The sequence below is a fragment of the Penicillium antarcticum genome (genome assembly GCF_028974205.1).
Source record: "Penicillium antarcticum strain IBT 31339 chromosome Unknown utg000009l_segment0_segment0, whole genome shotgun sequence".
Classification (NCBI taxonomy): domain Eukaryota; kingdom Fungi; phylum Ascomycota; class Eurotiomycetes; order Eurotiales; family Aspergillaceae; genus Penicillium; species Penicillium antarcticum.
In genome coordinates, this window is record NW_026695307.1 from 2,869,581 (window position 1) to 2,895,345 (window position 25,765).

The 25,765-nt window shown below is 49.7% G+C and overlaps 11 protein-coding genes across 11 annotated transcripts; 3 read left to right on the top strand and 8 right to left on the bottom strand.

The window, feature by feature from the left end:
- Nucleotides 1–379: 379 nt before the first annotated feature.
- On the bottom strand, nucleotides 380–2,234 carry N7508_009446 (putative capsule-associated protein CAP1; the record flags this gene model as incomplete). The annotated part of the gene is made up of 2 exons (XM_058467509.1): nucleotides 380–431; nucleotides 484–2,234. 2 exons carry the CDS (start codon nucleotides 2,232–2,234, stop codon nucleotides 380–382), a joined length of 1,803 nt encoding a protein of 600 aa, XP_058315355.1.
- A 476-nt stretch (nucleotides 2,235–2,710) lies between these two features.
- N7508_009447 (ferric reductase-like transmembrane domain-containing protein) lies at nucleotides 2,711–3,654 on the bottom strand (the record flags this gene model as incomplete). Its single annotated transcript, XM_058467510.1, has 2 exons — nucleotides 2,711–3,288; nucleotides 3,351–3,654. The coding sequence occupies 2 exons, from the start codon at nucleotides 3,652–3,654 to the stop codon at nucleotides 2,711–2,713; spliced, it is 882 nt and encodes a 293-aa protein (XP_058315356.1).
- A 643-nt stretch (nucleotides 3,655–4,297) lies between these two features.
- Nucleotides 4,298–6,609, bottom strand: N7508_009448 (protein phosphatase 2A structural subunit TPD3; the record flags this gene model as incomplete). Its single annotated transcript, XM_058467511.1, has 9 exons — nucleotides 4,298–4,636; nucleotides 4,686–5,023; nucleotides 5,081–5,181; nucleotides 5,235–5,379; nucleotides 5,434–5,548; nucleotides 5,614–6,105; nucleotides 6,159–6,310; nucleotides 6,370–6,475; nucleotides 6,547–6,609. 9 exons carry the CDS (start codon nucleotides 6,607–6,609, stop codon nucleotides 4,298–4,300), a joined length of 1,851 nt encoding a protein of 616 aa, XP_058315357.1.
- Nucleotides 6,610–7,161: 552 nt separating this feature from the next.
- Nucleotides 7,162–9,407, top strand: N7508_009449 (phenylalanine--tRNA ligase subunit beta; the record flags this gene model as incomplete). Its single annotated transcript, XM_058467512.1, has 9 exons — nucleotides 7,162–7,214; nucleotides 7,277–7,317; nucleotides 7,370–7,389; nucleotides 7,446–7,522; nucleotides 7,580–7,709; nucleotides 7,765–8,031; nucleotides 8,089–8,330; nucleotides 8,383–9,191; nucleotides 9,244–9,407. 9 exons carry the CDS (start codon nucleotides 7,162–7,164, stop codon nucleotides 9,405–9,407), a joined length of 1,803 nt encoding a protein of 600 aa, XP_058315358.1.
- Nucleotides 9,408–10,110: 703 nt separating this feature from the next.
- N7508_009450 (40S ribosomal protein uS3) lies at nucleotides 10,111–11,251 on the bottom strand (the record flags this gene model as incomplete). Its single annotated transcript, XM_058467513.1, has 3 exons — nucleotides 10,111–10,437; nucleotides 10,591–10,904; nucleotides 11,098–11,251. The coding sequence occupies 3 exons, from the start codon at nucleotides 11,249–11,251 to the stop codon at nucleotides 10,111–10,113; spliced, it is 795 nt and encodes a 264-aa protein (XP_058315359.1).
- A 446-nt stretch (nucleotides 11,252–11,697) lies between these two features.
- On the bottom strand, nucleotides 11,698–14,025 carry N7508_009451 (phosphatidylinositol-3-phosphatase YMR1; the record flags this gene model as incomplete). The annotated part of the gene is made up of 2 exons (XM_058467514.1): nucleotides 11,698–13,473; nucleotides 13,531–14,025. 2 exons carry the CDS (start codon nucleotides 14,023–14,025, stop codon nucleotides 11,698–11,700), a joined length of 2,271 nt encoding a protein of 756 aa, XP_058315360.1.
- Nucleotides 14,026–16,636: 2,611 nt separating this feature from the next.
- Nucleotides 16,637–17,437, top strand: N7508_009452 (MBL fold metallo-hydrolase; the record flags this gene model as incomplete). Its single annotated transcript, XM_058467515.1, has 1 exon — nucleotides 16,637–17,437. The coding sequence occupies one exon, from the start codon at nucleotides 16,637–16,639 to the stop codon at nucleotides 17,435–17,437; it is 801 nt and encodes a 266-aa protein (XP_058315361.1).
- A 213-nt stretch (nucleotides 17,438–17,650) lies between these two features.
- On the bottom strand, nucleotides 17,651–19,897 carry N7508_009453 (putative respiratory complex assembly protein Rmp1; the record flags this gene model as incomplete). The annotated part of the gene is made up of 1 exon (XM_058467516.1): nucleotides 17,651–19,897. The coding sequence occupies one exon, from the start codon at nucleotides 19,895–19,897 to the stop codon at nucleotides 17,651–17,653; it is 2,247 nt and encodes a 748-aa protein (XP_058315362.1).
- Nucleotides 19,898–20,362: 465 nt separating this feature from the next.
- Nucleotides 20,363–21,646, bottom strand: N7508_009454 (N-terminal C2 domain-containing protein; the record flags this gene model as incomplete). Its single annotated transcript, XM_058467517.1, has 5 exons — nucleotides 20,363–20,948; nucleotides 21,009–21,421; nucleotides 21,480–21,503; nucleotides 21,559–21,575; nucleotides 21,634–21,646. 5 exons carry the CDS (start codon nucleotides 21,644–21,646, stop codon nucleotides 20,363–20,365), a joined length of 1,053 nt encoding a protein of 350 aa, XP_058315363.1.
- A 363-nt stretch (nucleotides 21,647–22,009) lies between these two features.
- Nucleotides 22,010–22,423, top strand: N7508_009455 (uncharacterized protein; the record flags this gene model as incomplete). The annotated part of the gene is made up of 1 exon (XM_058467518.1): nucleotides 22,010–22,423. One exon carries the CDS (start codon nucleotides 22,010–22,012, stop codon nucleotides 22,421–22,423), a length of 414 nt encoding a protein of 137 aa, XP_058315364.1.
- Nucleotides 22,424–23,063: 640 nt separating this feature from the next.
- N7508_009456 (uncharacterized protein) lies at nucleotides 23,064–25,012 on the bottom strand (the record flags this gene model as incomplete). The annotated part of the gene is made up of 2 exons (XM_058467519.1): nucleotides 23,064–23,102; nucleotides 23,159–25,012. The coding sequence occupies 2 exons, from the start codon at nucleotides 25,010–25,012 to the stop codon at nucleotides 23,064–23,066; spliced, it is 1,893 nt and encodes a 630-aa protein (XP_058315365.1).
- Nucleotides 25,013–25,765: the final 753 nt, after the last annotated feature.

A 25,765-nucleotide genomic window follows, 5' to 3' on the forward strand; every position in this document is an offset into this window, starting at 1 on the left:
AGACATCCCAAGGTGGAATGAGAATGCACGGATCATATTATAAGCATACAGAGGCTTTTTAATGCAAAGATGTTACATGATTGATCTCAAAAGGTTCCCATACCTGCGAACGCCAGGTTCCTCTTCACATGCAACCGAATATCATCGGGAGGGTCCAAACCCGTCAAACCGTCCAAGAGGATGAAACAAGAGGAATAAGAAAAGGGTATTAACATGCATGTCGATACAATCCAATAGAGAAAAACAAAAAGGTCGGGGAAAGCCATGATCTCGTCGAGTACCCACATGGGGCTTAATGGAGGCTCAGCAAAGCATGTCACAAAGACCTCAGGAAGAAAGGGAGTATATACAGAGCACCGGTGGGGAGATATTAGGTTGCTCAAAGGATGAAGCCCAATTGTTCACGGTTATCGTCGACTAGACGGCCATACCTGGTGGAGGGTTAGCAGGGAATTTCAAATCTAGACATAGAGTAGGACTTACTCCAAGAGTAACCGGAAGAACCAAACTTCCAAGTCTTCATTTCGTAATGTTTGTTGGGCCCAGCGCTGGCCCTGGTTCGCAATCTGAAGAGCAGACTTCTTACCCTCTTCCTCTGCGGTGAAGTAACGCATGCTCTCGGTATACTCGTTACCTTTCAAGCTGAGAGGCACGTAGTGTACCCAGGGCTTCAGCCACTCGTCGTGCCATTCGCGGAAAATGGCAATCTTATAGACCATGCTGTTGCTGTGTAGGAAAGCATGGAAACGTCCACTAAAGGCGTTTCCGTCGATGTCAAGGAGATACTTGTGTGCCCACGCATCTTGCTGGCCAGCCGCCTTGACAACACCAAAGTACTCGATCTGCGCATTGCAGTCGTCGGGGTCACACTGACCAATGAAGGTGAACTTGACATCAAACAAGTCACGGTTCATATCCCGGCTCACTTCCTGTGAGACCCATGTGTTGTCCGGCTGGTGGGCCATGATCTTGGTATTTCCCAAGCCGTTGACATTGTCAACCAGCTGCTGCCTATGCTGGCGGCGCCAGCCACCTGCACGGGAAAATCCACCCGTTGTTGAGCCGCGCCAGTACATGCGATCAGTCTTGGCCTCCCAAGCAAAATCCTTGCTCTTGTCATATGGCACCTTGTCTGCCCAGTACCAAGGACTCGGGTAGAGAATATCCTGGAAACTGGAAATCTTGCTCTGCGAGAAGATAGGAAACAGATCGTGAACCACATCGAAGGCGTTAGGTCGGTCGAAGAAGCCATACGAAGAACGGAGGGAGGGAGTATAGCAGATGTCAGAGGCCGCCGTAGTGTTGTAAATGAAACCTAGTTCACCAAACGCATAGGGGCTAACATCATCTGGAGCGTCGTCGTCAAGGGAGCGCGCGGGGCTATCCACGGGACAGGAGATTCGGGAATTCGTCCAGGTAGGCTGGTGAGCGAAGCGGTTGAAACGAGTGGTGCGCACTTCATCGATACGATCGCCCTTGTTGAGATCCGAGGGGCGAGGGGACCACGCGTTGGTCGGGTTGGGTTTTTTGAAAGCGGAAGGAATCACTTGGTCCTTTGCTTTCTGCACAAATCGTCGGAGGTCTGCGCTAGGGATGATCACGCGAGGCTCGTCGTGAGTGTTGAACACCAAGTCCATATCTGGCAAGTACTTCACGAAAGCATCCATCATGCCAGCCGTGGCATCTCGCTGCCATTTCCGATCATCACCACCGCCATCCGTTAAGGACACCTTACCATCACGGACCAGGACTCCAAGCACAGCATTGTCAAATCCAAGTGTCTCTCGCGCCCGTTCACGAATTGTCGCGGGCTTGAGGCCCCAGAATGGTAGGAGAGAGTGATAGATAGAATCGAACTCGTCGACAAATTGGACACCCTTCGCTTGGGCGAACTCGAACCACTTGTCGAAATGGGGCGGCGGGTGCATATTATAGCGGCGCTGGTACTCCGCCACGGCCTCCGCCAGGGTCTGGGACTGTCGTGACCGCGCATGATCAAAGTTCTGCTGCGCATTCTCGATCAATCGCGAAATGGGGTGTTGTTTCTCAGGGGGCCATGATGTCTGCCCGTCGTGGAGTTTGGGGTGCTGGATCGGTTCGGGAGGGGGGAGGTCAACGGGCTCTGGAGTCGGGGCTGAGGATCGCAATAATAAAAGAGAAAGACAGGCGACGGTGCCAATTGCCAGCAGTACAATTAGCCGTTGGAGGCGCATGCTGCCATTGGGGTGAGGCATGGGTGAAGAGCACACGTACAGGGCTGAGTAGGGAGGGAGCCCAGAAAGTCGAGACTCGCTATTAATGGCGCCAAGACTTGGGGCCGCAGAATACGTAATCTCTGTCAACAGCCCTAGGGGTCGAAGAGAATAGTTAAGATAGAGTACGGAAACATGAAGCTGAGATAATGCTGCATTCCTTTAGTTCCTTGCTTTTCAAAGCCGAGGGCTACTTGTATAGGTGGCGTTTGTACAGCTGTAGAGCCCCCGGACATGCCACCATTGACAAATAATAGGAGGCATGAAGGAAGACATTTCAGAAATTTCTTACAGGGCGGAAAGCTTGGGGAAAGGCTTGAATAAAGTCTCCGGATATCGCATGTTCAATTAATGCTCATTCATTGATCGATGGTGGAGCTATATATCTCCACTCTTTTAGGCAACTCAGATACAGGGTCTTGGTTAGCTTGTCAGCATTGAATCATATATACTTTATTTTATCGTCGACCTTCCCACTGCACCACTGCCCAAGAACAAACCCCATTGAGTACCGAGGCTGATAGAGTCTGAATCATGTACTTTTGCGCCTGCTTGACATGGAAGTAAGCAGCACCACACAACACCACGACCAAAAACACATGGTATAGGTAAAACATGCGCCTGCGTTCTTGGACGGGCCCTTGCATTAGCCAACCTTGAAGTCCACTCTGCTTAGCACCACGAGGTCGCGCAAAGAGGAAGAGAGACACCGCTGAGAAGATCGCAAGCAGGCCGCATTGGACATCAAAGTCACGGACTCGCTTGAAGACTAAGAGACCGAACTCGGGATGAGTGTTCTGCACGAAAAAGTTCATGTAAAGTGAGGCATGGGCGAGGAGGAGAGGCGAGACAACAATTCGGCCAAAGAGACGGTGGTAGGGTGTCAGAGTTGGCTGAGAGATCCCAGTCAAAACCGCGCATAACGATGAAGCTCCTGGCTTGGTAGTTGAGATATACGCTGCTGGAGACATCAAGACCTGTAAAGGGATCTGAGACAGGCCGACATGACCCAATGCTTTGGTCAAATGAAGGTAGTCTGCGGAATATGTCAGTAGCTGATTCTTGGTCATTCTCATTCGATATGGATTTATCTCGTACCATCTCCACTGTTCCAAACCGAGAGGCTTACAAGCCAGGATAGCCAGACTCCGCAGATGAAATACTGTCGCCGAGTTTCTATCCATCCAGAAACAAGTGGCCGATCCCACCACGAGAGTAGCCCACGGGCTGGCTTTGATGTCTTCCCGGAGGCTTTTGCCAGGGTTCGGATGACTCGAGCTGCAACCAAGGCTAGGACAATAGACCATTGTGCATACTGTCCTCGGAGATCAAGAAGGTCCCGGCGATGTAGCTTGTCGGATTCAGAGAGGGCAATGAAATGCCATGGCCATGACGACGACATGTTTCACTTGCTGTACACCCCAAGGCTGAATATGAGATGGCACAGGGGCTTTTGTAAGGTCCGATGGGTCCGTATATGGTATGAAATCAACAAGTTGGGAATTCAAATATGCCCGGCCACTTAGAGCTGTCCTTTTAACAAGGTGAAAATACAAGGGGGAACAGCTTGATGCCGATGAGTATTCAAGATGTACCGAGTATTTACTGGCAACGAATGCAACTGCAATGTCCAATATCAGAGGCTACGTGGTCGGCTTATTCTTTTCCCCAGGCCCGCTGACAAATAAATTGCATTTGACGCGTCCAGCCCACCTGCTGGGCACCTGTGTAGGACATGCAAGCTCTAGAGAGATGACAATATCATATCATATATGCAGAGGAACGTGGTCGAAACTTTTAATGTCTTAGAAAGGAAAGTGTTATCAATATTCTCGCATTTGCTTTTGAGACTACTCTAGACGGCTCAATGATTATGTGTCGACCAAGCTCTCTACATTAAAAACGCCACCAAGACATCTCATCCCAGTTTCTTGCTGGTTGTTCTCTAACGTGACAGAATGTCCCGCGTCCTGTCCCTTGCCTGCGGGTATCCAAATCATGTCTTTCCCCAGAGCAGATGATGTAATCACCCAATTGCATAAAATTCAAGGGGAGGTTTGCATGGTCTCATCCTGGTTGCCACCAGCAGTTGTAGCGAAGTATCGGACATCCACATCGTCATCGTCCTGTAGCTTCTCCAAACTGGGCACAACTCTGTTCTGAATCAACTCCTGGCTTTGAGGTGAGGGCTCAATGGTTTCCTCTGACTTCTCAACCTCAACCAAGGTCTTATCGGCCGGCAGACGACGCAAGGTGGAGATAAGTACAGCGTACGATTTGGCGACATTGAATCGGATGTTGGGGATATCGTCCGTCACAAGACGCTCCAGAATAGGGAGGAGAGAGCTCTCGATGATATCGACTGTGACGACAGGAGCAAGAGTCTAATACTGATTAGCGATTATAATGTGCGCAGAAGTAGGGAGAACTTACAGAAACAGCGAAGCATGTTGTCATGCGGTAAAGATAGTTGGGGTGTTGTCCCATGGCCATCACCTTGGGAATAATAGAAGCCTTCGACCACTCTACACCAAACACCTCGGTCAGTTTTTTCAAGTTATCAGTAGCAGCCTCTCGGATTGAGAAGACAGTATCTCCGAGCCATCCCATGCAAAGATCGCTCAACTGCTCATCGAAGAACTCGACTCCCAATTGGCTGGCGAGAAGAGGGATATATTCAATGATAGCAAGGCGCACGCGCCATTGCTTGTCCTCGGCCAGTTGAACGATGGCGGGGAGAAGGGACTGGGATAGAAGCTGGATGCCAATAACTATAAAGATGTTAGAACAAAGTCCTTGCATGGCAAAATACCAAACTGCCTTCCCACCTTTGTTGACTTGTTCGAGCTTGGAGATGATGTGCAGGCGGACATCAGGGAACTCATCCTTGAGCATCTGAAGGAACATAGGAAGGAGATGAGCAATAGTCCTAGAGGTGTTATTAGCAATTGATCTCATCTCATAGGAATCGGTGGGACGAACTCGTCCTTGCCCAGAATGGGTGCAAGTCCGCTAATCTGAGTACCCAGAGAAGCCCGGACGTGCTGAGATGGGTCAGACACCAGGTCTTCTACACTAGTCATGATCTCATTAAGAAGAGTGTCGCGATCGATCAAATGGCAGAAGCCTGAATCAAAAGTCAGTCACTTTTACTTGTGACACACGGCAAAGGGTATCATACCAGGAATTTGGCCAGCAATCGCAGTGCGAACCTCGGCCTCCGTGTCCTTCAGAAGCTTGACAAAGGCGGGAACCATGTCACGAGTGATAACCTCTTCATGGACAGCTTTAGCAATCTATGACATGTGTCAGTACTGCTTGTATGTCATTGATACCAATATCGGATGAACTGTGAACGGACCTTCTCATAGCGATCGGCAACCATGTATCGAACTCTCCAGCTTTTGTCCTCAAACAGACTGCGCAGCGATGTGAGCAAGACACCGTGGCTGGGTTGTTGCTCCTTTGGAATCTCCTCTGCAATTGCGATAAGAATATCCACGGTGAGCAGACGAACGCTATCCTGATCGTCACCCGCCAAGTATTGGAAGAGAGGAATTATTTCATCGATAATGACCTGACTCTGCATCTCCTTCACGAACTTGGCCAAGTTGTTTGCCGCCTGTCGCCGGACCATCGGGGTTTCATCGTGTACCAAGGCTCCGAAGTGCTGTCGGAGGCTCTGTTGCAGCGCGGGGGTAGCTTTCCGGTATGGTGTGGAGTAGAGGCCGGTCGCGGAGACCTTTGAGGTGAACCAGTCTGCCTTTGACAGGCGCAGGACGAGAGGGACAAAGTGTTCCTCAACCTGACTCTCTGAGAGTTGCTCGCATACTTTGTTAAGCGATTCAACAGCCTGATTCAAGCAGTCAGAATTCCATCTCATATCGAAAACCAAGTCGTATATACCTTTTCTCTGACTAGAGGCTCCTCGATGGCCGCCAAATTCTCCAGCGGAGAGAGGAGCACGTGGCCATGCTCCGGGCCACCAACATATTCTGTGAAATTGCCAAGTTCTTCGCTCAGCGCGGTCAAAACTTCGTCCTCGTCCTCCACGGAATCTAGCGATGAATAATGTCAGGTGGATTCGATCGCCAGGAAGATGAGCGTGATAACCAACCATCAAGGAATGGGATAAGCTCCTCGCGGGTTCTGTCGGGGCCTAAGGCGAGCGCGATGGTGGATAGGCGGTGAATTGCATTAAGTCTGAGGAGGACATCATCGTGCTATGGGGGTCATTAAATGTGAGCTCCGATATTCGCTACCACCACCTGCAGGAGGGGGACCTTGTGTGTACCTTCAGCTCGTCAATGAGCACAGCGATGGGATACAGCTCGTCGTTCTCGTTCTGGCCCTCCATTGTGAATTTTGGAAGTGTTATGAGGTCAATGGAAACAGCCTAGAAGGCAAGGATGTGGCAGGTCCCAGTTCTGAGGAAAGAGGTGATCTCAGGTGGATAGACCTGACACGGTGAATGATGGCTGAAAATAGGTATAGGATGTGTTCATGAACTGGAGAGAAGCGATATGAGTTTTCAAAGCCGCTCCGAATCTTCGCGGGGGAGGTTTGAGATGACAAGGGGATGGAGTTGGTAGAGACGGAGCGAGGTTTGTTCACCAAACACAGAGAGGGTAAATGACATACCGGCGGTGAATGCGGGAAAAGGGCAATGACGGAAGGGAATGACCATACCAATACGTGTCACAAAAGAGGGGGATATCTGTGGCGGTGGTGGCTTGCGGGCAGAATTTCCCATCGGAGTCATCTCTTTGGACTTTTGTACTGCGCACCTTTCTCTCGTCTGTACGGTCTTTCCCTGTATCCTGTTTTGATATTTTTAGGGCTTGCTCTCAGGTTCATACCCGAATTTCCCACTGATTGTTTCCAGAATTGCCTCGCATCAACCCCCACCATGCCCACCATCTCGGTCGACAAGGCCGCTCTCTTCAAGGAGCTGGGCCGAGAGTACGTTCGCTGTAGCCCAATGTGGAATTGTACACTGCTAATCTGATTTTGCGCCGGCTTAGCTATACTACGGAGGAATTCGACGAGCTGTGCTTCGAGTTCGGTAAGTAGCCTATCGGGCAGTCATGCGGAACGTGGGCTAACTCTGCAAATAGGTATCGAGCTTGACGAGGATGTACGCTTCCCCAAACAACATAAAATTAATCAGGACCACAAGCTGAGAGCCAATAGACTACAAACTCGGACCGCCCCATCGTCGACGGAGTGCAAGAACCTCCCCAGCTCAAGATCGAAATCCCCGCCAACCGGTATGAATGAGCGCATGGATTGAATTTGGAGGACATATAGGCTGAGAAACTTTGCAGATATGATTTGCTGTGCTTCGAGGGCATTGCGCTCATGCTCAACATCTTCCTGGAACGGAAGCCGCTCCCCGAGTACAGGTTGGTCCCGCCAGTGAATGGACAGATGCAGCAGATTATTGTGAAGGAAGACGTCGGTATACCCTTACATACCTGTTGGAGGCTCGCATGCTAAACACCAGAAATAGACCACGAAGGTCAGACCCTATGTGTCCGGCGCCATTCTACGAAATGTCAAATTCGACCAGGCTCGCTACGAGTCCTTCATTGCTCTTCAGGACAAGCTTCACCAGAACTTGGCCCGTCAAAGAACTCTGGTCTCAATTGGTACCCACGACTTGGACACCGTCCAGGGTCCTTTCACCTATGAGGCCCACCCTCCCAAGGACATCAAGTTCACCCCATTGAACCAGACCAAGGAAATGGACGGCGAGGAGTTGATGAGCTTCTATGAGGTTAGACGGATTCTTTTATATTTACCTTGTGGAACTTTTTCTCTGACTTTTGAACAGAAACACCCGCAACTGGGCAAGTACCTGCACATTATTCGTGACTCCCCAGTGTACCCAATCATTTACGACTCCAAGCGGACTGTCTGCTCTTTGCCCCCTATTATCAACAGCGATCACTCAAAGATCGGCCTGCACACCACAAATGTCTTCATTGAAATCACAGCTCTTGATAAGACTAAGCTCGACATTGTGACTAAGATGATGGTCACCATGTTCTCCCAATACACCGCGGAGCCTTTCACGTAGGTTGCCGGCTACTTGGTTCCACGGATACACATGTTAACTCAAAATTAGTATCGAGCCCGTCCAGATTGTCTCTGAACACAACAAGGAGACTCGTGTCAGCCCTGATATCACCCCCCGCACCACTCAGGCCGAGGTCTCATACATCAACCAGTGCTGTGGCTTGAACCTCAGCCCTGCTGAAATCAGCAGCCGTCTCACCAAGATGGCCTACCGCGCCAAGCCCTCCACAAACAACCCTGATACCATTGATGTCGAAATCCCCGCAACCCGCGCTGATGTTCTCCACCAGTGCGATATCATGGAGGATGTAGCCATTGCCTACGGTTTCAACTCTCTTCCCCGTGCATTCCCCGACATTTCCGGCACAGTCGCCAAGCCTCTTCCCATTAACAAGCTTTCTGACATTGTTCGTGTGGAGACTGCTATGGCCGGCTGGTCCGAGGTGATGCCTCTGATCTTGTGCTCGCACGACGAGAACTTCGGGTGGTTGAACCGCAAGGATGATGGAAACACCGCCGTCAAGCTGGCCAACCCCAAGACCCTCGAGTTCCAGGTTGTCCGCACCAGCCTGGTCCCGGGTCTTCTGAAGACCATTGGTGAAAACAAGAATCACTCTATTCCCATGAAGATCTTCGAGGTCAGCGATGTCGCCTTCAAGGATCTTTCCCTGGAGCGCAAGAGCCGCAACGAGCGACACTTTGCCGCTGCCTTCTACGGCAAGTCCAGTGGATTCGAAATCGTCCACGGTCTTCTCGACCGTGTCATGGCCATGCTCAAGAGCGCCTGTATCACCGGCGAGGAGGGTCTTGAGAACACCGCTGCCAGCGACTCACAGTACTGGATCAAGGAGCTGGATGGTATGTATTAACTAGTCTTATCCATTGAGATCCCATGGAACTAACTTTCTAGACCCCACCTACTTCCCCGGCCACGCCGCCTCTATCCACGTCCGCATTGCCGGCAAGGAGTCCGTCATCGGTGCTTTCGGTGTCCTGCACCCCACCGTGCTTGGAAATTACGGTCTGAAGTACCCCACCAGTACTTTGGAACTCAACGTTGAGGCTTTCCTGTAAACAAGCTTGTTTAGAATTTGAGTATCCTTAGAGCCCACGTTCGTGGGGCTTTATACCAGTGACGCAGTTAGATGATAACATGAGGGGGATATGATTGTCAGTAGTGTTATTTTGATTTCAGCTATGAAAATGGCTAAAAGCAATTGAAAAAAAAAAGTACATAAATGCTTATCATGTCTAGTACATCAAGAACTTAACCTATTCATTCTCTATTATAGCTTTTTGTATTACTGCCGCAAAATACCTGAAGAGCGCAGACAAAGCATCCATATAATCTATATATATACTGACTTGACGCACGAAGTCTGAATAAGAATGACGAAAAGCTGTTTGATAAAATTGTTAGATGTATTCTGAAAACCTGGCTCAACCCTCGCTTTATATACAAGTAGATCGAGGGCTTATATAAAACCTGGCTGTTGTATATCAACACGGATAACACATACCGTATAGTCTAAGAAATCCAAATTACCAACTACTGTTTACTCAAGGTTGACATCTGCTCATTATTCGGAGAGGTCTCCATTCAAGAACAAGTTGATAGACCACAAAACATTACGATAAAATGCGATAGAGAGCGCAAATAGACCCAGGCTTGAAGTGTCATGTAATTTTGATTGCGTGAGGTAGAGTATCAGGTTAGGTTTAGGACAGATGGAAGAAGAAAGGAATAGCCGGGCCTAATTTATTCGTAAAACAAGATTTACTCCTGAGCGAAAGTCTCGGCACCACCCTCAGCCTCTGCGGCCTGCTGCTCAGCCTGACGCTGCTGCTCAGCGAGCTGCTGGGCGGCAAGGGCCTTAGCACCGTAGTCCTGGGACATGGGCTGGAGGACGGGCTGCTCCTCCTTGGGCTCGATGATGGTAACCGAGTCGGGGAGAGTCTTCTGGGGGCCGGCCTTGCCCTCAGGGTCGGAGCCGCGCATGATCTTGACCTTGATTCCGAGAACACCCTGGCGGAGGAGAACGTGGCGGGTAGCGGAGTCAATGAACTCCTTGGCGGGCTGACCGGAGTGGATCATGAAGCCGTCCTGTTAAATTGTGTTAGTTGTTCATTCTTGCTTCGAGTAGTTGTTTAGGATGAAATGTGGCTTGCGCATTGATGAACAGCCGTGGGTGATCCATTGCAATCATTTCCCAATGCGCAAACTCAACAATCCCCTCCAATATCGGTGTAGACGTACGGTGAACTTCATGGACTTGGCACGAGCAGCACGGAGCTTTCCGGAGACGACAACCTCGCAACCCTTGGCGCCGGACTCCATGATGAAACGGAGGACACCGTAACAGGCACGACGGACGGCAAGACCGTTCAGGAGCTTGTAGCGGAGGGACTCGCACTGAGCGACAGCGGAGAGACCGCGGTTCTGGACCTTGGCGGCGTAGAGCGAGACAGAGTTCTCGGGGAACTTGAAACGCTTCTGGATGAGGGAGGTGAGCTCGCGGATGCGGCGACCCTGCTCACCGAGAACCTCCTGGGTGTGGGTGGCACGGACGACTGGAAAGTAAAAAAAAAGCACCCGTTAGCATCTGAATGTCCCAATATTCGATTTTCGATATCCGCAGATCCCTCGCGATCGTTGTGAACCATTGCCCCGGCATTCCACCTCTTTTTTTCAACATCCAGCAAGTCCAATTTTCACCAAACGATCAAACGGAAAGTATGAAATAGGAGTTTCGGGGCGACGTACTGATGTCGGTGACAGTAGGAGTCACACGGACTTCAACGCCGGAGTAGCCCTCCTCGGCCAGCTCGCGCTGGAAGAACTCGTTCAGCTCGGCATAGAAGACACCGTCGGCGACGAACTTTCTGCGCTTGGAGATAGCACCCTGAACAGCGGCCATTTTGACGTTCCTGGTGGTGGTGGAATTTGTCGACGGAGGGGGAGGTCGTGGTCGAGAGAGGCTTCAATTCTGAGAGTGCATTATTTAGTGGGGATTTTTCGGGACTAGGGTTGATTGCCCGTTTGGGCCAGGGCTCAACCCTCGCTTGCCGCCGCCTTCCCTGTTTCAGGTTAGCGTGCTGCCTCGGATGGCAGGCAACAAGGCCACAAGGCAGTAAGGTATATACATTACATCATTGGCTCAAGCCCTAGTTTTCTAGATTCATGGATGTGATAATCTCGCCGTAGAACTCATAGAATATCCAAAGACATATGAATTGGTATCCGGATAATCTGGTATTTCAGTAAATTCCGCGTATCTCAATGTACGCAGCCATGAGATACATTAGAGTCGGAAATGCCAAATCTCAAAATCTTAAAAACTAATGCCCCGGATCACGACTCATGTTATTGCATCTCTACCCCCAGCTCCTTCATTTCCTTCATTTTATCAGCATCTGAGCTGCGCTCTGAGGCTGTTGGCAAGGTGAGCTTAGAGATGCCAGACGCCACAGCTGCCATTCCTGCTGATGCGGCATCCGGTAAAGTTTTGGCGGGCACTCCATTGTCAACCGACTGGCCCGCAGTTTCAATGCCCGTCAACATCGGGGTTCTCCCTCCATTGGGGCTATCGGTTGGAGCCACTGCTGGTGCATTTGGAGAGGGACGGGGTCCGTTCATCTCTGCATCTGTCCGACCAAATACTTCATTCCACCATCGCGTTTCACTAATGCGGGGGAAGATGAGTCGCTCCTTGCCGCGCTTGTGGTCATCGATGTCGGCATCATACTGAGGGTTCGTGAACTGATCTCGTCGGGCGAGGAAGTAGTCCCAGACGCTACGGGTTCGTTCCCGAGCCTTGGAATCCACGCGCTCTTTCTCGTTGTTGAACAAGAATGTACCGTACTGACAGGAGTATAGGTGATATAGCAGCCGTCGAAGGAAACGTTCGTTGAACTCGAACCGAGTCGGATGCTGGTGAAGCAATTGATATGTCGCATCCAAGAATTGATGGAACACGGGACTTGTCTCTTTCGGTTTGGTCAACTCCTTTTCGGAAACAGTTGAGCGTGGCGTAGGGCTAGCCTTTTTTCCAGCTGGACTATCGGAATCGTAACTCTGCATCTCCCCATCAGAGTCAGGCAACGAGTCTCGGCTGTTGTTATCCCGGCCAAAGAAACCCTTGGCGCTAAGGAAAGCATTTTCAAGTGCTTTCCCGGCGCCGCCCCCTTCGCCAAATGTACGGTTGGGGTCTCCACCAATACGCTCGTTCTCAATCTGGAACCATTTTTCGCTGTTCAAATGACCCGATCGGTGTCGGAACATATGTCCAAACGAAAGCCAATCTTTCTCAACTAGAACCATGAAGCCTTCCAAAGTCCGATAGTATGGATCCAGGCAAATTTGACTCAGTGCACTGAGCTGACTTGTGCGGTCCCAACCATCGGAACAGTGGATTAGAACATGGGAATGCGTAAGACCAACCTGACGAGTGATTAGTCTAGCACCCTCCAGGATCCCACCAATGTGCTTAAGCCAACCACTGCGGGCTAACTGATCGCGATTCGGGCCGAGTGGTGTAACATCAGAGTCCTTTAAGGCATCTATGACCTTGTTCAACGAGTCTCGCATGACATGGATATTGTCAATACCAAGATATGCCTTGGTAGCGAATTTGTAGTTGTCCATGTTCTCAGAGCCGAGTCCAACGGCTTGCATGGCAAACGCATTAACAGTAGGTCGTGCATCCACAATCAAATTCGACTGCTGGGCTCCGTAAATAGCGCGCTGCTCCTCAATATCGCCGTCTGTAGCAGCCAGCAAATTATCTTCCAAGTCCTCGGCGTTTGGCGGCTCAGGTACCACCACCTGGCTTATCTCTGGGCTACCAGGACTCGAATCCAAAGATTCTTTTTCCACAGGAGGCGAGGCAAAGTCCGCTAATGGCCGCTCAGATCGAGAGGTCAAGAATATGGCTGAAAGAAGCTTCTCATCTTGAATGCTGCGGTTCTGTCGGACACCGACCAGCGGCTGCGAGCTTCTGGTGATTGTGCAATTATTGACAGGGTGGAAATAGGTTAAAGCTGGGATTCTCGCTCGTGATCGGTAGCGTCCTGCATAGTTAAGAGTATTATCGGAGATCGAAGAAGGCACGGGGATGATAGCAGGATATGTGGGGGAGAACTGCGTGCGTTGTTAGCAAAGCGTATTCTATCAAGGGCGTGACAGAAGGCGTCTGACTTCATAGTTCGCATTTATCTCGGAAAGTCGCCAACCTTGACCTTCATCCAAGACACCCTGGCGCGCCCATTCTTTGCGCGGGTCGTACAAGTCCCATCCGTTGAATTCCTTCTCTGGCGGGGGAGGCTGATAGGTAAAGGCATATAGTTTATCGATTCGGCTGGATTTACAGGTCCATTGCTTGATGCTCTCAAACACTTCTCGTGCTTTGTATTCATTGACAAAGTAGAAGCAGACGTAGGTGAAGTCTCGGCATCGAAGGCGGATGGAGGAGAGTTGGCGGGAGGCTGTGGGAGCCGGGCGCAGGGTGCAGAAAGCGATGATGGGGTATGTAAACCAGAGCTCTCTAGGTCTGACTATTGCACCCTTGACCTGGTCTTCGGCGGAAACCGTGGGGGTGTGCGAAAAGATAAGGTGGTGAGGGGTGAGATGGAGGGTACCATCGACCTGCTCACCGCGGCGAGCCAAGGTCACATTGTCAACCTGGAGAGACATAGCGAGTGAGTGAGATGTTTGTGTCGCTTCGACTGGGACTTTCGAACCTTAGCAACCCGTGTTTTCTCCATGCCGTCTTCAGTCACTGGGTGCACGCGCTCTTCATGCTGAGGGGAACGGTGGAATGTATCGAAATGCGGTGGTGTCGCGAACAACGGGAGATCGACAGAAAGATGACGTTTAAACAAGGCTGGCTAGTTCATCTTAAAAACCCAAGGCAGAGAGAGAGATCGCGGAGTAGTGATCGGTCGACGGAGGTGTTACACGTCACGGGCCTTGATCTGCTGTGGGGCCGAACACCAAGTCTATAGGAAAATATTGTTGTTTTGAGATTTTGGTTGTACTTGGGCCTGTGAATTATATAATCGAGTAATATTGTTTAAAATGAGTTACTTAAATATAATAACCTTGATTCTAAGTCTGGCCGAAATTAAGACAGAAAGTAGAGAGCTGCGTGAAGCTCGATCCATCGATAGGACTCTCACAAGAATATAAAATAAACAAAAGCAGGAAGATAGAAATTTGAGATGCTTCTGCATGGCTCGAGGCTAGGCTAGACATGCATTCAACTTTCGTGTACACTATCTCATTGGCCATAAACAAGGTAAGGTGTAGACTGCAGTCCTTTCCCAACGATGCATTCTACTATCCTCTCAATATATATCACTTCTCGTATGTAAAGTTGTTTTTCCTCCTTGAGCACCTGGTAAGCAGTTTTCAATGGAAGCATTGCAGATGCAGGCCCAAACAACTTCATGTCATCTTGCACGAGGTATTCCATACCAAGGCATATTTTGCATGATATGGCTTGTATATTCCGTTGAAAGTCTTCAGAACGATGGAATGTCCCTTGCTTGGAAGGGTGAGATCCCCAATTTTGAAACCAAGTCTCCAAGCGACCAAGTTCGACGACACATATGACCTGAAAAGCCCAGATGTGTGTCCAAAAATTTGCCATGGTGATGTTCGAGAACCAGAGAGGTGTACCCGGAGGGCTCGGTATTCGTAGGGTTGAGTGAGAATTCTGGACCCAGAAGCCTGGCATCTCACAATTGAGTACTTCTTCCCACCTTTCCAGTTGGGAAAGTAATTCTATGTAGGCGTCCCGCAGTTTTGATACCTGAGTACTCTCTGGTTTATAGGGTGTTTTTGTAAACCGGTCGGCTTCCTCAAGAAGGGACGGAAGATTTGCAGCAAGATTGATAAGCTGCTGCATCAAAGATGGATTGTAAGTAGAAAGTGGTATCTCAATCCATTGATTTGATGCGATGAACGTTGCCTGTCGGGATTGAATGGCGTGAACCATCTGAGAACATATTAGACACCGGAGTGCAATGATGTATCATGATTATTGCATACCAACAGAGGTCGAAAGCCAACGAAGAGACTCTGCAGAGCTCCTGACTTGAATCGGTCCGGTCCGCTAGTCTGAAACAGCCCTGATACACCGTTTACATGCATGGCAAGGCCAAAACGCGAGTCAGGGAACATGAGCTAGGGTCAAAATATTAGTTGGGCTCAAGAAGGTTCCCAAAGAACCAAAATCCGTACCTCTGCTAGGAACAGGCACATTATGGCAGCCGCAAATTCAGCATCTAGACCCTCTTCGAGCACTTGGGTGTCTGATCGAAGAGCATCGACGGCGGAAGAATAACTCTGTAGCTTCTGCGCATCTGATCCATGTGCGAGAGCTAGACTCAATGCTGTTACTGCGGGATCTAAGACACGTGCATAGCGACTTGAGGGAGTCGAAGGTTCAACAAGCGTTGCTAAGACCCCGACCCATGCACCACACACTCTTGGAACATCACGCGAGGTGGGATATACCGAACAGATTTCCTCTTGGGGAATATAAGCTTTCGTAATAGCTTCAATTTGAGACCTACGACTGTCAGAAAGACAGACGGGTGGGATGGGTGCGGTGTGGTCCTGAATAGAAGCGGAGTCATTCGGCAAAGAGCTTGTTTGAGAAACGAAGGTCCAGGCTGGTATTTCCCAGTCACACTTCCTCCCTCTTAGAGCACACTGGCTACAGGTGGGTTGTTTGCCGTCACACTGGAATGCACGTCAGATACGCTTTCACTGGAGGGAGATAAGATGCTATACTCCAAGTTTTCGTGTTCTACATGTCTGACAGACTGATTTTTTCTTGACTCGCATATTTCGGCTGTTGCAATGAGATTTTCAGCGACATGAGCAATCTGTCAGCTCGAGGTATTTTCCGAGGTCGTGGCGAAGGGCTCGCTGATACCTCGACATCCACCAATCAGCGTGCCCAACTCAAGTCTTGGCGGAATATATGTCCCGAAATGGTAAGGCGCGAGAGACAAGCTGATCTATGATATGTGGTGGAGTTCATTTGCAGATGCTAAGCTTCCTTTTCTGGAATCATAAATCGCCAAGATGTATTCGTATACATTGCCGAATCTCCGGTTTGTTTCTAATCATAAATTCGATTTCTAATCCCACTGAAGGCCCATGGGCAATCCAAAAGGATAAATAGCCAGTCTTTGCCCTTCTTGTCCTTAATCAGAACGTTTAGTCTCAGCTTCCTTTCATCACAGATCAAACTCTTTTCTTAACATATCAGACCTATTGAAAAATCATCAAAATGTCACCTTCAAACTTGAACAGCAACATCACCATCACCCACATCGGGACCGCCACTGCAATCATTGACATTGACGGCGTTAAACTCTTGACCGATCCTGTCTTCTCCCCAGCCGGCACAGAGTTTGACATGGGCCTCGCAGTCCTCAAAATACACGAGACTCCAGCCCTCGGATTGGAAGACCTCCCTCCTATCGATGCAGTCCTCCTGAGTCATGAGGACCATCCCGACAATCTTGATCCCCTGGGTCGCCAGCTTCTCGACGGCCGTCTCGTGTTTACCACCATGGACGGCGCAAAGAACTTAGCTCCTCGTCCGGCAGTACGAGGAATGAAGCCATGGGAGACAGTCACTGTCAACATCGGAGGCAAGCCCTTCGAAGTCACGGGAACCCCATGCCAGCATCTCCCAGGAGGTGAATGCACAGGCTTCGTCCTTACCACCCCAAGCTTTGGCACCAGTCCAGATGGCCTGCCCAATGCGATCTGGTTCTCGGGTGACACTGTCTACTTCGAGGAGTTAAACCAGATTGCTAGCAAGTTCCATGTTATGGCTGCAATCGTCAACCTGGGTGATGCTCGAGCTCCGCTCCCAGAGGGTCCATTGCAGATCACAATGGATGGGAAGCAGGCTGCTGATCTGCTGAAGGCTTTCAAGGCAGATGTTCTCGTTCCTATGCATTATGAGTCCTGGGGCCATTTCACCCAGGGTGGTGATGAGCTGGCTAAGGTGTTCGCCGAGGAAGGGATTGAGGACCAGGTGTGCTGGCTTGTTCCGGGTAACTCGAAGAAGGTGTTTTAAGGAGGACGAAGGGAATTTTGTTGATGGTCAGAATTGGGGATAGCTTTTTCAGAATGCTTCAGATGGTATGAAGGAAGAAAGAGTAGTTCTATATCAGACCAAGTGGATATTTTAACAAATAATATACAAAAATCACAGCCCCAGTACGCCGCCATATGATGGCAGTTGATGCACGCTGTACAAATCTAAATCAAAGGCGCTCATGCCATGCTCCTAATCCACGTATCTGCTGCCGTGGATTTTAAACGCCATGTCACAGGCAGTGTTGTAGAACGAATGGAAATCATGATGAAGAAGCTCCTGGGCTTGATCACTTTCCAAGGTCGAGTCAGCATGAGGAATCTGCGTGGTAATAGAAACCTCGTTCGAACGAGCAGCGAGCAACGGGCCACTCTCATAATGACGGTATTTAAGCTGTCGGTCACCGAATTCATAGGTTTGGACGGCAGTGCCCCGGACTTCACTGAGAGGAGGGAACATGTATTCAACAATAATGTTGCTCTCTGAAGTTTCGCTTTCATGCAACTTGCTTGGTGTCGCTTTGTGGTATGATCGGGCGACCTTCTGAATACCACTGGGAATAGAGATACTGCAGAATGGCGAAAAAGGGCCACACGAAACACCGTCGGCCAAGAATGAGCCCCGGAGGGATTGTTTGATACTTTGCAGCATGATTTGGAGGTCCGATGAATGAGCACTTTCGTGCAAGAGATCCTGAAAAATGGTTCTTGTAAATCGCAGATCTAGGCCATTCTCTGGAAGAAGGTAGTCAACGGAATTGGTGGCGAAAATTGCCTTTGCGCTCTGGATTTCCAAAGCGTCATCTGAGTTTTGGGTGCCATTGCGGCTATTGGTGGTCAATTCGATTTCAAGTTCAGGGAAGGTGCCCGCATCAGCAGTTGGCGTCAACCGAATTCGATATGGCTCTGACTCGTTCTTTTGCGAGACGGTGGAAAGGGAATCGAGGAACTTGGAAATCAGAGGGATGTCGTTGGTGAAAGTCCTCGGAAGAGACAATCTTCCCAGTTGTGCTGGACTCATCGTTGTCTCCTCAAAGGAGGACTTTTGCATAAAAAGGCACCTCCCGACCTCAGCCGTCACGGAATCCTGCAGGTTAGGTTTGACTTGCGGGTCGCTCTTCAAGGGTGCGGTGTCTCTAAGTAGCTTCAGTAACTCATCAGATAGACGCGTTTGGTGCTTATCAAAGAAAGGTGTGTCGAGATTTTTTGCCTGTGCGCTTTGGCTAGAAGACATTGCCCATCGGAACCATGACTTCTGTCGGTCAAACCATGAAGCGTTTTCTTCCGGTATGTAGCTGTAGACACTAGCAATCTCTGAGGCCGGTAGATATGTAGAGAAATGGGTTGATGATAGTGTCGAGTTGGTGATTGCCAGGTTTAAAGCTCTTCGGGCATTATCCGCTCCCATTTTGTTCTCAGCCAGGTAGAATATTTTCTCTGGTGTCCGGTATGCTTTATGTTCCACAAAAACACCGTATGTAGTGTTGATCCAATCCAAAAAGTCCGGGGTGAAGACCAGGTTAATACCATCCTCGAGGGCGTAAGGGTTGATGCCGACATCCTCCTCGCGAGTTCTGGCAGTAGCATCATAAATGATCTCACGGACGGACTCGCAAGCGTTCCGCTTTCCAAAAAGTGTCACTCGGCCAGCAGATCGTGTCACATCAATGGTGCAGCCATGGAGACTGGCCAGCTCATGGAAGGAGAAATGTTCAGCATGAAGAAGCAAGGACATAAACTCGGGCTTTAGATGAAAATCCATCTGTCCACGCTCCGCCGGAACTACCAATTGCCAGCAATTTCGAACAATCCTTTCTGCGAGCCGAGTCTTCCCCTGGTGAGCCTTGGGCCCTGGAAATTCTGATATTTCGTCAGACGGTCCCCATGCCCAATTTGTCTCCTTGAGATCCACATCGTTGCCTTGTTGATCCGAAACATACTCGGAGAGCTGCCGATAGGTGAATGACGATGTAAGTTTGGAGCGCAGTGCTTTGAATTCGCCAATCGCTAACGTATCTCCTGGCTGGTGTGGTTCACGGCTCGCATCAATTCCCTTCTGGATTGTTTCAGCCGTGGGATCTGAGTTCTCTTCGTCAAGATCATCCAGCATCGAACTGATTGTACTGCGGTCTTTATTGCTGGAACTGTCGCGGCGGTTGCGGTGCAACCTTCGACGGCCACGCCCAGGCACGACAACGATTTGTCCTGGCTGACCCAGGGAGTTCACATCTAGTGTGACCTTTGACCCTCCATCTTTTTGTTGACCTCGGGGTGCGCGTTTTCGGTAGGGATTAGGTTTATCGAAAGCGTAGCGTTGGGCTGGGCCGGATTTCCAATCGCTCAGGTATCGGGGAAGTATGGGTGTCGAGAGGGACGGTCTCCGACAGAGCGATTGGACCCTTAAAAGCCTCAAATCGGACCTCAGAGGGTGTCGAAGCATGACCGAAAGTTCTGTTGCGTACAGAAGACAAATAATCCTGCGATCGCTTTTCTCCGGCCGATAACGCTAGGCCGCGATAAGAAATAATTTCCGCCTCAGGCCAATATCCTCTGTCGGAACTTGCTGTCTTCCGTAACTTGCTCAGCCAATGAGGGCATTCAAATCTCTGTCATTTATTACTTGCTATTTCTTGCTATTTATGCTATGCTCATCATTAGTAATCCGCTCATTCGGAGTTACTATAATTCCGGTTCTCAATCCGTATTCATGAATGCAGCACTGACATCCTCTATACATGATGTACTTTACAGACATGTAATTCACGGGTACCTATATATTTGATTTCATTGAAGATAAAGATATAATGCAAAAAGCCTATCCCTTTTGTGCTGTTAGGGATATAGAAAAAAAGAGTCTTAAGATTGTTGCTTCAGCTGCATATTGTACATGACACAAGGATGGATTTCATTCCTTTGAAGGAACTTCCCAGCTGCGCAAATCCTCTCTCACGTCAAACTCAGAAAGCTCATTGTGCACATTGGGTGCTTTCCACCCTCGGCCTTTCGCTCCATCATAAAGCTTTTGTTCAATACTCCCGCCCTTTTTGGGATGTCCAAGTGTAGAAAGAGAGTCTGGTGTCTTGCCACTACTGTGAGAATGATTACTTGAAGAACTCTTGGGCCGACGCTCGAAGCTTGGGGACAACGTCTTCCCAGGGCGACTTTGTCGCGACGCCGACTCTACACTTAATAGAGTGTCTCGGTGGTCATCCCCTGGTGGACTTTTGTCGCTGGTATTGTGTGCATCGTTATACCAGCTCGAGCTTCCAGCAAATAGCTCCTCGACAAGTTTGTCGGCTGGGAGATCAGAGGCCCGGGAGGACCATGACGCTGCTAGAGTTCGCCTATACATGTCTTGCATGTCCGCAATTTCCCGGCTCTTGGTATTGATGGATGGGAGGTGTCCAGCTTCGTCGAGATCGCCTTGCTGCTCGGAGGCATGAACGACACCGGCAATGCCTCCAAATACGGTAGCTGACTTCAGATGTGGGCTGTCCATAATCAGTACCGAGAACAAGGAGGAGCAATATCATTGCTGGACTCCGACTTACGTCATAAAGTTGCGATCTCCTTCTAGCTGGCGCATCGCGATCCCAATTTTGACAGTACTATTCACTTTGCATTCATGCATCAGGTATCGTCGAATGACACCCTCACCTTCTTCAACCTTGTCCACGTATTCAGCAAGGTTGAGTCTGATTTTGCCCAGCACATACTTTTCAGGGATGGGCAATGAGGTAAATTCTTGGATGATTTCGAAGTTGAGTTCACACTCATGAAGCATTGATGTTCTGTCGATTGTAAGTCTCACTTGAAGAGCTTTTTCGTAATTCCAATAAGCCCGGTGGTCTGATAGAGTCGCTTTCTCTGTCTGGCCTTGGTGTTCAGTGGCACTTGATGATGGTAGTCGCCATCTCACAAAGGCAACGCCGTTGCCAAGTGGAACATTATTGATATCGATAATCTGTGAAGCAAAGTCAGAGACATCAATGGCAGCTTCAAATGGGCTAATCTATACATACTCTCAACACAAGCTCAAATCTAGGCTACGTAGAAGTTAGTTAAAGATACTAGTTCACCTAGTGCTCTTCAAAAACATACCCGTCTGTTTTTGGGAACTGCAACATCAGAATGTAAGCGTACATAATGAGCACAACATATAACTGGAGGACATACCAAATGCCTGCATGATGGCGGTCACGTCACTGTGTTCAAGCTTGTCGGATGTCGGATCTCACACACCAGGTGGCCCCACTTAGGACCGGCCTAAGTAATATGTCGCAGACTTGAGCTGATATTGAAATGAACTAACATAGATACCAAATGCCAAGCAGCGATGCGGTCGTCAACTTGGCTAGGTTTCCTCCCCGCATGCGCCGATATGATGGGCGGTGTGAAGCAGTTGTCGGCAGAATACATCCATGAAAGCCGCGGATGAACTCACCTCTGTCCAACACTCACTCACCCATTCTTTACAAGTGTCGCGCAACACCAAAATTTCTGCTGTCTACAGCCCTTCAATTTCACTAAACTGGACTTGAACTTTGCAACCATGGTCAAGACCGAATCCACGCTTCCCTCTCCACCATCGGAATCGGCGTCCGCCTCCGCAGTACCTCTGGATTCACCAATGCGCGCCACCCCCATACATTCCGATCTCTCCGAGATTAAGGTTCCGGATGGTGATCTTCCATCATACCGATACCACCCGGTTACTTGCCAGCCGATGGAGATACGCGACTACAAATCCGAGCTTGCTAAGTTGGAACGAGAATATCCGTCGCGCGAAGGTGCCGCCAGGGCCCAGGATGAAACGGTTAAGGAAGTGAGGTCCAAGATTGAAAGCGCAAAGCAAAAACGGGCGGAAGTTCAAAAGGCCATTGACAAGAAGGTCAAGGAGCGCAACACCGAAATGAAGGTTGTGTCAAAATTCCAAGAGGTTAAGGCATCCGATATTCCGTCTTGAAAGGAGGGGCGGTGAACAGGGAACATCTTGAAAATATTCTTGAGCGTGGATAACGAAAATTACCACATTTACTGTCATATGCGCCCTCAGGAGATGGGCCATCTTAGCCGGCAACCAGATCATCATTGGCTATCTAGAGATCTTGGCAAGACACCTTTGACACTTCCCATGATGTCCATCGGCTAGCTTTGATCAGATCAGTTACAAACCGCATATGGACAAGGTTTCTGAACATGATCCACTCAGTCGTGTATTCAAAGGAAAAGGATGCAACCAAAGCGCACTGTACATCTCAACGTTGTGAGATCAATCGGCCTGAGCAGTCAGTTGCCATGCCTGCCATCTGATTCAGCCAAGGGCGGACTAGAACCCCCTTGTCTCCAACCAGCTCATACATTGGCTCTACCGACAAACACCTGCAACCCTTGTTGAAAGATACTAGCTACCATCAGATACCCTAAACCCTCGGATTCTGTCTGGCGGACTGTCGTTGCCGAAGCTTCGCATTTACAACCAGCATATCCAAATATCATGAATTGACATACATTGCCATTGATTATATCGTATCAACATACTCATATATAACATTAATCATCATGAGATATCATGAATCTTTTGTCACTAACAAAAAGAAAAAACCTTACAACGATCCGAGCAGCTTCATCACAAGTGGGAGAATCTAAATCAGTTAGCCATGCATTCAAAGAATTGAATCAAGGAGGAAATTAAACTTACATCCGCAGCATCTTCAATCAGAGTCTGGGTCTCATTCACGAACTTGGGTGTGAGGAGATCTCCGGCGTTGCTTAGGAGACCACCAACCTCGACGAGCAGGTTGGGTGTGATGGCAGGAGAGACATCAGTGATAAGAGTGCGGGTATCGTTGACGAAGGACGGGTTCAGCAAACCAGTCGCATTGCCAAGCAGGTACGAGACGTTCGTCAACAGCTGAGGCGTGATAGCTGGCGAAACCAGATCGATCAGGCCCTGGGTCTCGTGGACGAACTTTGGTGTGAGTAGTCCGCTGGCGCTTGTGAGCAGGTTGCCAATCTCCTTGACGGACTCCGGTGTCAACAAGTCGTTGGCATTGCCCAGGAGTGAGCCGACGGAGGCCAGGACGTCTGGTGTCAGATACTTCGACACGCCGCCGATCAAGCCCTGAGTCTCGTTGACAAAGCCCGGTGTCAACAGGCTGCTGGCGCTGCCTAGGAGTCCGCCAATTTCCTTCACAGAATCCGGGGTGAGGAGGTCGTTGGCGTTGCCGAGAAGACCGCCAATTTCCTTGACGGATGCCGGTGTCAGTAGAGCGTTGGCATTGCCCAGCAAGCCGCTGATCTCCTTGACGGTCGCAGGAGTGAGGAGGTGGTTAGCGTTACCAAGAACGCTATTGATCTCTTTGAACAGCTCAGGAGTGATATTAGGACCAACGGCACCGATGAGGCTCTTGGTCTCCTTGACGAATTCAGGAGTGAGCAGAACACCGGCGTTGTTCAACAGCCCGTTGATCTCCTTCACGGATGAAGCAGTGAGGAGGTTGTTGGCATTGTGCAAGAGACTGTTAATCTCCTTGAATAGATCAGGAGTAAGGACAGGCGATACAGTGTTGATCAGGTCCTTGGTCTCCTTCACAAAGTCAGCAGTCAGAAGATGGTTGGCGTTGCCAAGCAGGCTGTTAATCTCCTTGAACAACTCAGGAGTTACCATAGGAGCGACCGCCTTGATCAAACCCTTAGTTTCCTTGACAAAATCAACAGTCAAGAGATCACTGGCATTGTCAAGCAGGCCAGTAATCTTGGTGATCAAGCTCTGGGTGAGGAGCCCGGATACAGTACCCAGCAAGTCTTTCGTTTGCTGTGTGGTCTTGTCGTCAAGGAGATAGGCAACATGGTGGAAGAAGGACTCGATATCGGACAGCAGAGTAGGGGCAAGCAGGCCCTTCACTCCGTCAAGGAACTTTACAAAATCTGAGAAAGAGTCTAAGAAAGTACCGTCCAGAGATAGAGGGTTCGACCCCGTGCTGCCGCCTCCGGTGAAGGAGTTCTGAGTACTTTCTCCAGACTTTGCGGTCTGAGTGACAGTTGCTGTGCCCTGGGTACCAGAGGCTGAGCCGGTGCTTTGGACAGCCTTAGGAGCGGTGCTTCCTGAAGCAGTATTTCCTGCCGGCAAAATGCTGTTCACGCCCAAGGAGTCTGAATTGGCGGAGGTACCATCAACATTGGCGGATGGCGCGGCATTCGGGGTGTCCTTCTGAGATGCGCTCGTTGCGTCAACAATGTCTTTAACCTTGTCATCGTTGCTACTGCTGCTCGGCTCGGCGGCCAAGCCAGCTGCAGTGGGAGCAGCGTGGGTTGCGGTCTGCGTACCCTGTTGCACTGCTGTGTCTGCAACTTTGTCGGGGAGTTGAACAGAGGGGTTTGCGGCATCAGATACATTCTCATTATTGGCTTTGGGCCGTGCAGCATCCTGCTTGTTTCCATCTGCTTGTGCAGATGGACTGGCTCCTACAGACGAGGTCGCCTGAGCAGCTGGGCCAGCCAGTGCGGTGCTGAAAAGCAGGAGCGTCGAAATGAAAGCAGCGGAGAAACGCATTGCTCTGCACAGAGGCGATACGTAACAGAAGGGGTTTGCCGGCGTTCGAAGTCTGAGAAACCAGATCTCATCTTGCAAAGAGATCTCGTATCTCCTTTTATATCCCCTGGAATCGTCCACTGCAGATCTTTTGAAGACCGAGGGTCACCAACTCCACATGTGAAGATGCTTATGTCTATTACGAGATATAAGTCCTCTGATGTCAGAAAGCCGGGGAGCGTTTTGACCCGACATTTGCGGAGGTCTTCCCTTTTTCGTACCGCGCCAAAGGTTATAAGCGGGCTGTATACGGTCTGTAGAGCAGCCTTGGAATTGGTTCCTTGGCTGCGGGTACGAAAAAGGCACCAGTGGGTTTAGGTTCCAAATTTTTGTCAACTGATCCGTTCATCACTTGCAGTCGGTGGCTTAGACTTGCGGGGGACCAATAAGATACATGATAGGCAGTGACCTACAAATTTGGTGTCTCCTTTTGTTCAAGCGAAGAAGCCCAGGATTCCGTGATCAGCATGAGGAACACCCTAATTCAAACAGTCATTTGGGGAGAGCAATACTCTTGCTTCGCTTAAGATATCAGACAGAGACTTCGACTGGACTGCTGATTTCGGTCAATGCGTCCAATCTGATTGAATTGGACCAGAAGGAGCAGTGCTTGACTACGCTAAACAATTTCAATGGAGACATCTAACTCGAACCCTTTGCGTAGCAATAGTCTGTCTCCACTGCAACTACTACATTGGCGTGTCTGGCCTAATA